The sequence below is a fragment of the Sphaeramia orbicularis genome, chromosome 6 (genome assembly GCF_902148855.1).
Source record: "Sphaeramia orbicularis chromosome 6, fSphaOr1.1, whole genome shotgun sequence".
Lineage (NCBI taxonomy): Eukaryota > Metazoa > Chordata > Actinopteri > Kurtiformes > Apogonidae > Sphaeramia > Sphaeramia orbicularis.
Genome location: NC_043962.1, coordinates 30,493,435 through 30,503,464, shown reverse-complemented (window position 1 = coordinate 30,503,464; position 10,030 = coordinate 30,493,435). Strand labels below are relative to the sequence as shown.

Genomic DNA, 10,030 nt, shown 5'->3' with positions numbered 1-10,030 from the left:
GAGCTTTTTTTGTTTTGTGTGCAGGGAAAGAACATTTCAGAAAAAGCCTATTTAGTTTCATATATTTTATTAATTCCACTTACATAAAATAATATCAAAAAATCTCAAAAGATCACGTTTCTTGATTTCGTTTCACAACAGTTCACAAAAAATCACTATGTCAAATTACAAGACAGTGAAGCCGCCACGCGCTCGTGCGCTTTTTGTTGAGGCTTCATAGAAATTTACCGTCGTAAAAAAAAGAATAAGCTCAATTCACATGGCTTTACATCACATGTTGACAGTAACATCTAAAGTCCTCTAGACTACACTAATAAAAACCACACAGGTAAATACGTGTGACATGCCATGGACACGTTCAATTGTAAAAAGCGAGAGTAAAACAAGCACCCGTTTATTAAGAGGTTAAAATCGCACATTTTAAAGCCTTACATTACGTGAAACAACATTTGTTGGTAACGTGGTAAATAACCAGGGGTTTCCCGTCAAGCACAGCGCAGTTAAAAGTGATATTTCCCTTTTTTACGCACAGGACAGCAGGCTGCGCGCCACAGTGTGCGCTCTCAGACGCAACATCACCGAGCATTAATATCACTGCTGTAAAAAATCTACACATCCGTAGATGAAAAAAGTGGAGCCGGTGCGTCGACGGATGAAAAGATGAAAAGTATCTGACAGGTGTAAGATCTGTTTTTTCTTCATCTCTTCACTGACGCACACGGCTCCAAAAGAGCATCTGGTCCCTGATGTTAATTTCTGATGGCTTTGAAAATATGGCACTTATACTACTTTTTGCTTGTTTTTGTGCTCTAGAAAACGCCGATCGCATGTTGATATAGTTGTGCCCTCCGTTACGCGTGACCGTGGCGAGCGTTATAGCCTCCGTCCTCCGTCCGTTTACAATTTCCAGCTGTCCTGCAGAAAGGGAATATCTGACCGCTTTTCTGTCCGTTCTAAGGTTTTGAGAAACTGCAGATTATCTGTGCTTGCATTGTAAACGTGAGTTTTAACCTTAAACGACATATGTCACATGAATGAATTAACAATCTCAGTGACTGATGGAGTGCTTTCTGAGGTAAAAAATAAAAAAAGAGTCACCTTTTTTTTAAGAACCCGTCGATTTCACGTGTAGGTGATGGTGGGTGAGTTACCTGCTTGGATGTAAGCTACTTAAAAATCAAATATTTTACAACAGACTGGGTATGCTTCAGTGGAGTTCAGCGGCTGGGCTCCTTATAGTTGCCGTTGATTTCCTCGGAGATGTTGACCGCCTCAGCGCCCAGCGGGAGTCTGTCACTGTACTCCGAGCCCACCTCAAACTCCTCCTGGTTGGTTTTGGATGAGGACCCCGGGATGGACTCGGTAACGACGCTCCCCTCAGCCTCTCCCTCCCTGTCCCCCTCCTCTCCCTCGGCCTCTCCCTCCCCCTCCCCTAACTCGCTGGGGTTGAAGGTTTTCTCTGACTCCACAAAAGACGCCCTGCGATCAAAATCTCCGGCCATTTGTTTCTCCATCTGATCCGGGTTCTGGGCCTTCATGATCAGTTTGTAGGTCTTCCCCTGGTACTTGTATAATAAATGGCAGCAGGTGGCCCCCAGCAAGGGAACTGTGGCCAAAGCCAGAAGGAAAATACTGACAACCACAATGATGAGGAGGGAGGGGATTTTCTTCCTGGTTGTGAAGACAACTTGAACTTGGCAGTCCTGCCCCCCATAGGTGAGACACAGTGTATAATTGGTACCAGGCTGTAAATTGCGGAAGTGGTAGGAGTTAACCCCCTCCTCTATCTTAGACCACTCCACCATTGAGTGTCCATTGCCTGTATTTACACAGAGGTAGAGTATGTCTAGAGAGGAGGATTTGCTGGATGAGGACTGATACAGACTGAACGGCTCTTTGTTCACTGTTTCCAGGTGTTCACTTTGACTCAGGTGAAGGTTAGATTTGCTGCTGGGGAGCTGCAATGGATTCAGCTGGACTTTGGCCTCAGTCTCTGACACTTCCAGCGCAATAACACCAAAATCAAAAGTGTACTGTTTCAGGTCATCCAAGCTCAAATTGAAGGCATGGTTGGAGATGTATTCACTGCTGTCCTGCACACCACACTTGCTTGCAAAGGTGGGGTCTTTCAGAACCCCTCCATCCTGCTCTGTGCCGTCATGTTTGTCAGATGAACCCGCAGGGCTGCCCTTTGTCTTTTCATCAGTTTTGGACCAGTTGATCACATTGTTTTTAGAGATCTTAGGCCCTGCAGGCTTGCTAACAGTGGTGCGACTCTTTTCCGCTGTAGTATCAAGCACTGAGTTGGGGGTGTGCTTTTGGGTGCCTGCCAGGGCCACTTTAACACTACTCTCAGCCCTGCCTAATTCATTGGCTGCAGAGCAGGTGAAATTTCCACTCTCTTTTTTACTTATGCGAGGCATGATGAGGGTACCATTTTGATAGAGGAGGAACTGATTTCTGGTGGATTTGTCATTAACTGGAACTTCATTTTGCGCAACATTTGCAGGCAAGAGAAGTTGAAAATGCTGATTTCCTGCACTTATTTCCCACATGACTTGTGGTGGTGGGTTTCCTTGAGTTTCGCAATTCAAGATCACCATGGAGCCCTCATAGATCTCTGTGTTCTCAATGTCAGGATGGTAGGTAATTGTGACAACGGGAGCCTTACAGTTCAGTCTGGGCATGTTTGTTACCAGTGTACCCCTCAGGTGTTCAGGGGCGTCACATACAATGGTATTCTGCTCAGGTACAGATATCTTGGTTGTGGCGATCCAATCCCTCAGCCATTCGAGGTTGCAGGAGCAGGAGAAAGGGTTGTTAAAAATCTGAAGGTGGGACATAGAGGAGAGAGCAGTGAATGTTCCCTGCACAATGGTGGAAAATTTGTTGTTGTTAATTCGCAGCGACCTCAGGTCTTTCAGGGTGGAAAAGGCATCCTCTGGAAGATTGACCATTTCATTGTTGTTCATTTTCAGAAGCTGCAGGGCAGTGAGGTTGTGCAGATCCTCCCATGGAAAGTTTACAATCTTGTTGTAGCTGATGTCCAGGTTGCGGAGTTGAATCAGGGGGGCCAGAGTGTCCTTCTCTATGGTAACTATCTCATTATGGGCCAACCACAGAGAGGTGACCTGCGTGACATTGATGAAGCTTTTACTTTTCAGTAATTTGATCTTATTGGCAGAAAGACTCAGTGTGGTGACATTGGAGGGAAGACCCACGGGTACCGCCAGCAGGTCTTTGTAAGCACAGTCAGCAAACTGGTGGGCAAATTTATCCAGACAGCTGCAGAGCTCTGGACAACACTGCACAATGCCCACCATGGTAGTCCACAAGGCAAGGAGCTGCAGGAGCCTTCTGGCCATTTTCTGCACCTGAAAGCATCAATGACCAGATATTATCCAATGTTTTTATCAGTTTTCATCAGAGTATAACAACAACTGAAAACAACTTTTACATTTCAGATCAGTTTTAAAGCACTGCTATAAAGGCATAACCTTGGATGTCAAAGCTTTTAAACTTAATTCATAAGTGCAAACTCATGAAAAATTAAAACACTGAGAGAAACGTAGCTTCTACAAAGGAAGGCTGTAGTAGAATTACACTGAAGATCAGAAGATATTTTTAGATTTTATTTTCGCATAGAATAATAACGAATACTTTATGAGAAATAGCTTATTTATCTAAATCATTGAGAGGACTGGATTTGGATATACTAAATGACAACAAACATGTACAAACACTGTTGGTCAGACCTGCAGTAATTTCAGGGTCAGACAGTCTGTCCTGCTCTGAGCGCGTCTCAGTGCATAACAGACTGACGGACTCGGACTACGGCGATGAACCCGTTAACTGCAGAATTTCACTTTCACAAAAGCAAAACTGCACTTCTTTTACATTTCCAGAGCTGTGCTGCTTTTTTCATTCATGCACACATGCCTTTGTGGTTACAACTGGAGGTTTATTCACCCTAGCTTTGATTTGACTGTCCTGACCTTTAATCAAGGTTATAATGTTTTCTTATTATATACAGTCATAATTAACAATGCAATCATCTTACCTGTGCAATGTTAAGTTCAATTCCTGTGTTTTATAATTTACTGTAGTTTATAATCCTCTGAAAGAAGTTTAATGGTCGGAAAAACTCCAGTCCTCATATGTTGCGGTTCCTTTTAAATGACTTTTGCAGACCTTAACAGCGTTGATGAAGGGCGGTGGAGGAAACATTTTTTTTCCGGTAACTCGGTGCAATCCGACGGCGCTTTTTCTTCCTCTGCGAGTGTCAGGATCCACTGCGCGCTCCCGCCGCCGCTGAGCGAGAAAATGACCCGGGAACGCGCAGCCTCTCCCATCTCTCTCCTCACTATTAAAGATACAGAAGCTCCGTGTCCTCCACCCTCCGAGAAAATCCATAATTTAGAATGTGATGTTTAATTCATTTCCCCGACCCAGACCTAATCTTTGACCTCATTCGGTTCACATGAAGCCTCTTGTCTTTAATTAAAGAACCAGACAAAAGTTTCCAAAAGCACCGACACGTTTAAGTTTTACTTCCCAAGTCGAATGGATCCCGTTGTTTATGTTATTATTATGATTAAATAAAAGGGGGACAAAAGAAGCCCGACAAAAGGCTGAAGTCAGACCAGCACAAGTCATGCAACTGAGTCACATCAAATCCAAACCATTAGATCTGAATCACATCCTTCACCGTTATGTGATGCACGATCTATTTTTAAAGCTGAGATAAAACCCATAGCCTGAAGCTGTCCAGGTACTTTTAAAGACTAGAGTGTTTTTTGTTCTCCACATTATCCACAATGACTCGCACAATTACGCACAATTTTTCAGACAGTTGCTTTGTTTTCGATCTACATCACTGCTTCTGCATTTGAGTCCATTTTTCTCCGTCAATATCAGCATTACTCATTCTAGTTCTGCAAATGTTTGAGGAAAAGGAGTCTGTTTGAAGAGACTTATTTCCTGCTCAAATACTGCCATCATCTGGTAGGACTGAGGTATGAATTATGAGTCAGTTCAACAACTGTAAACCCATCTTCAGGCAAGAAATTGAATTACAGCTGTGAGCGGCATCTAAAGGCCCTCTCCATGGGCACGTCCAGTACAAGCATGTCCATCGTTCAGCAGGTGGCGCTCTAGCACCAAATTTTGATGTCTTCTGATTAGAGATCGACCGATATGGGTTTTTCAGGGCCGATACCGATACCGATTATTAGTAGCTAGAGGAGGCCGATAACCGATATTTGGAGCCGATATTCATTTGCAGTAACAATGTAAAAATTGGCATGAAAATTTTTGAATAATGCAAACACTGAACTTCGTTTAAATGCCAAAAGCATGTTTATTTAATCAAATAAATAGAAAATAATAGCTCCAGAAGTCCATGGATTTCCTAGACTCAGAAGCATCTCATATAAAGTTGAATAAAAGCTTAAATAAATAGCTCCCTGAAATTTTTCCACAGTAAATAAAGTAAAATTTAAATGTGAGTATAATGACTTATCTTTGTTTTAAGTTCAAACACAACAAAAATACAGGGAGACTGCTGTAAACTCTTGGGCCACATGCTGACATCTGCTCAACTCATCATGCTTCATTTATTACAGCATTTGGGAAGCCTTAAGTTGATTTCATTATTAAATTTTATATTTTACCATTCGATAGTAGGGACGCTGTCATTCAAAACTATGCTGCTACATTATTAATGATTAATATGCCAAAAGCTACATAAAAAAGTATAATAGTGGCTATGAGTGCAGTTAAACTCCTGACAGAACACAAACAGCCTTTAGGGCTTTAATGAGCACACACAGGATTTAAAATGTTCCACCATGTTCAGATAAATCACTTCTGAATTTGACTCTGTCTCATCTTCACTTTAATTTTCAGATCATAGGACTAGAAAGCTCACAGCAACATTAGTAGTTGTGAGTTGTAGAGTTCCTCATGTGACTTTAACGCAAACACACACTATTACATTACATACCAACACGGTCTCATCCCAAATAGTCAGAAACCGACGCATGCGGTCAGAGCCCCATAGCGGCATTATTTGACGCGGGGGGTGTGTACTCCTTCCGCGTCGGATTTCGACGCGGAAGGAGTACGCACCGCGGAGAGGCGAAGTTTTCTCGTGTGAGAAGCCCCGGAGAGAAAACATATGTGTCAAAGGTAAACGCAGAAAACTCTTCTGAAACTGTAATAATCATCCCTGTGCTCTACATCTCACAACTACTACTAATGTTTCAGAAGAACTTCAGAGCAGAGTAAACATTAGCGGCAGCTCTGCTAACTCAGATTACCTCCTGACGTGTGTGAATTAGACTGCTGATAGTATGGAGATGGAAACAGAGAGAGAGAGAGAACATGTATGTAGAACACAGTCTCATCCCATGTCAGTCCCAGTCTGTGTGTGAGGACAGCTTCCGCGTCAACCAGTCAGAGGGCACAGAGTGGATAGTGCAGGAGAGAGAGGGAGAGAGAGAGAGAGAGAGGCGCGGCTGCATCTGAGCCGAAATAACCCAGTTTTAAATTGATTTCTTAATATCGGCCAGTCGGATTAAAAAAAGGCCGATACCGATATACGTCAAATTCCCAAATATTGGCGCCGATAATCGGTCCGGCCGATAATCGGCCCGGCCGATTATCGGCCCGGCCGATTATCGGTCGACCTCTACTTCTGATGAATGGGTGTAGGCCTGGGAGATTGACAATTGACTCAAATTTGAGGTAAATCAGTGTTCATACGTACGAACTAAAGAAATTTTTGTATAAGTAAATCTGTAGGAGGCGCCATGCAGCCAAAATTCAATTTGCTCCATTGAATGGGTGTAGGCCTGTGAGATGTACTACTGAGTCAAATTAGAGCCAAATTGGTGTTCGTATGTCTGAACTGATGCAATTTTCATAAAGGTAAATTTGTAGGAGGCGCTATTATGTGAATTTTCAATGTCTTCTGACAAATGAGTGTAGGCCTGGGAGACTGGCAACTGATTCAAATTTGAGGCAAATAGGTGATCGTATGTCCAAACTGAACCAATTTTAGTAAAATTAAATTTGTAGGGGGTTCTATGGAGCAAAATTTCAAATTCTTCAGATGAATGGGTGTAGACCTGGGAGATAGACAACTGACTCAAATTTGAGCCAAATTGGCGATCATATGTCCAAGCTGAAGCAATTTTTGTAAAGGTAACTTTGTAGGGGGTGCTATAGTGCAAAATTTAAATTTCTTCCAATAAATGGCTGTAGGCCAGGGAGATTGACAACTGATTCAAATTTGACCCAAATTGGTGACTGTATGACCAAACTGAAGCAAGTTTTATAAAGGCAAATTTCTGAAAAAACTTTGCAAACTTTGTGACCTCCTTGCACAAAAATGGTAAAACTGATCCCAAAAATTCGGCTAACTTTTGATGCCCCACTTCTCTAGATACTGTACACTGATTTTGAGCTCATTTGGCCAAACACCCAAGGAGTAGATAGTTAAAATACGACGTCAGTGAAAACGCTGACTCAGCATTTTGGAAATTTCAATTCAATATGGCCGACTAACGGTTGGTTTAGGGGCGTGGCCATAAAAATATTTTTTGTTTGTCTCCTCATGATGAATCTGTGTACTGATTTTCGTGGCTCTACGACAAACTTTACGTTGGATGCGCTCCCATTGGCGTAATACATTGCCACTTTTCAAGGGGGCGCTGCCGTAACATTTCTTTACCGACATCTACAAAACCTATATGTAAATTCAATTTCAGGTACACAGGTGCTGCTCCGCAAAACGAATCTTCTACAGGGCTAACGGGTCTGGCACCGATCTGGCAAACGGGTCTGAAACGCATCTAGAATGCGGGAGACTCCGGCACAATGGAGCTGGGCCAGAGCCGGGCCGCTTCTGTAGAAGATCTGTTTCGCGGAGCCATACCAGTTTTGGCCCGATGTGCGTTTGGACACTGGGCCAGATCCGCCAAACGGTTTCGGGCCATGTCGGGGTGCGATTCTGTTCCAGATCCGTCCCAGTATCTTTTTGCTATTTGGGACGGAACTGGGCCAGAGCCGGGCCGCCTCAGTAGAAGATCCGTTTTGTGGAGCCGTACCAGTTTTGGCCCGATGTGGGTTTGGACACTGGGCCAGATCCGCCAAACAGTTTCGGGCCGACTCGGTAAGCGGTTCTGTTCCAGATCCGTCCCAGTGTCTCTTTGCTATCTGGGGTCTTCCCCTTTGGAATTTTCTGGGGGGCTCTTCCTTTAGTTAGTGTTGAACGTGGGTAGTGCAGTTGTCTCGGGAGCTCATCCGATGCTGTAGGTGGAGTCTCCATTTTATCCGGTTGCTTCACTATGCATGCGGGATTGAGTGTCTAAATACCCACCACCAACAGACACGTGAAGACTGGGGGGGGGGGAAGAGAAGATTCTGGTAGGCAGTTAGAGGGACTGGTATTTCCTGGTATTTTTCCCCATCTACATTTTTCCTTGGTATTTTTTTTTCCCCACTAATTTTTTTTCCTGGTATTTTTTTTCCTCACTAAATTGTTTTTTCCTGGTATTTTTTTCCCCCGGTATGTTCTTTACCCGCTAAATTTTTTTCCTGGTATTTTTTTTCCTGGTATTTTTTTCCCAGGTATTTTTTTACCCGGTATTTTTTTTTCCTGGTATTTTTTTCCCAGGTATTTTTTTCCCTGTTTTTTTCCCGCTAAATTGTTTTCCTGGTATTTTTTTTCCCCAGTATTTTTTTTCCTGTTTTTTTCCCGCGAAATTGTTTTCCTGGTATTTTTTTTCCCCGGTATTTTTTTTTCCTGGTATTTTTTTTCCCAGGTATTTTTTTCCTGTTTTTTTCCCACTAAATTGTTTTCCTGGTATTTTTTTTTCCTTGCTTTTTTTCCCCAGTATTTTTTTTTCCCACTAAAGTTTTTTTCCTAGTATTTTTTCCCCACTATTTTTTTTCTGGTATTTTTTCCCCACTGTGACGGCCCCGCAGCTTTTGGCCATTAGGGGCACTGTCACTTTTCTTTTTTTCAGATGGAGATGGCCTGATTGACTGCACCTGTGACGGGCCTATTTAAGCAGCTCAACATGGACGCTCACTCTCTCTCTGGTCTGGCCCAGTCTACTCTCTGCCTGCTTGGCTCGGCTCGGCTCTGGTCTGGTCTTGGTTCTGCTCGCTGCCCTGCTCTGGTCTTCATGCTCCTCTCGACTGGCGTTTTGTGTTGGAGTATATTGGTTTTGGTTGTTAGTTTGATTTAATAAACTTTTGTTACATTTTTACCACCTCCTCCATCTCCATCTTTGTCCAACCTCAGAGCTGGGTCATGACAAGTGGGGTCTCCTCCGTTCCTTGCTCCTGTGACAAGCGGAGGTTTGTCTTTTATTCAGCTTCACACTATCTGTGGTTCCGGCCGTGTGGGTGGGGACTGCGTGGTTTTTGTGAATGACTCAGGTTGTAGTAGTGTCCACGTGAGGTGGCGCGCGGGTATGTTTTTCATAGTGCAGGTGAATGCGCAATCTGTTTGAATTTCGGAGACCAGAGGTGAGTCTGTTTTTGTTGTGAGTAGAGAGAACCAGATGTGTGTTTTGTAGTTGTTCAGGTGAGTTTTAACACTGAGTTGTGTTTGTGTCCTTTCACACTGGTGTGTTGCCTCTGTCCGGTCCCTGTTAGGTTCAGTGCGTCTTCCCCTTTGGAATTCTCTGGGGGGCTCTCCCTTTAAGTGGTGTTGAACGTGGGTAGAGCAGTCGTCTTGGGAGCTCATCCAATGCTGTAGGTGAAGTCTCTGTTTTATCCGGTTGCTTCACTACACATGCGGGATTGAGTGTCTAAATACTAGGCCTGTAACGGTACACACAATTTTCGGTTCAGTACGTTTTTGGTTTTGAAAGCCACGGTTCGTTTTTTTTCGGTTCGGTACGGGAAGAAAGAAAACCCCTCAAAATGTCTTTAATACATTTATGAATTTTTTTAACATTTTTCCCCCAATTTTTGGACACAAGAGAATATAGGAAAACAGGAATAATATAAGTCT

At 43.3% G+C, this 10,030-nt stretch overlaps 1 protein-coding gene across 1 annotated transcript; it reads right to left on the bottom strand.

Moving 5' to 3' along the window:
- Nucleotides 1-50: 50 nt before the first annotated feature.
- On the bottom strand, nucleotides 51-4,325 carry islr2 (immunoglobulin superfamily containing leucine-rich repeat 2). The gene is made up of 2 exons (XM_030135943.1): nucleotides 4,061-4,325; nucleotides 51-3,374 (listed from the first exon to the last, which is right to left on the bottom strand). The coding sequence occupies exon 2, from the start codon at nucleotides 3,363-3,365 to the stop codon at nucleotides 1,218-1,220; it is 2,148 nt and encodes a 715-aa protein (XP_029991803.1). The 5' UTR covers nucleotides 3,366-3,374; nucleotides 4,061-4,325; the 3' UTR covers nucleotides 51-1,217.
- Nucleotides 4,326-10,030: the final 5,705 nt, after the last annotated feature.

Coding starts and splice junctions, on each gene's coding strand:
- islr2 (XM_030135943.1), bottom strand. CDS start 3,365: ATGGCCAGAAGGCTCCTGCAGCTCCTTGCCTTGTGGACTACCATGGTG.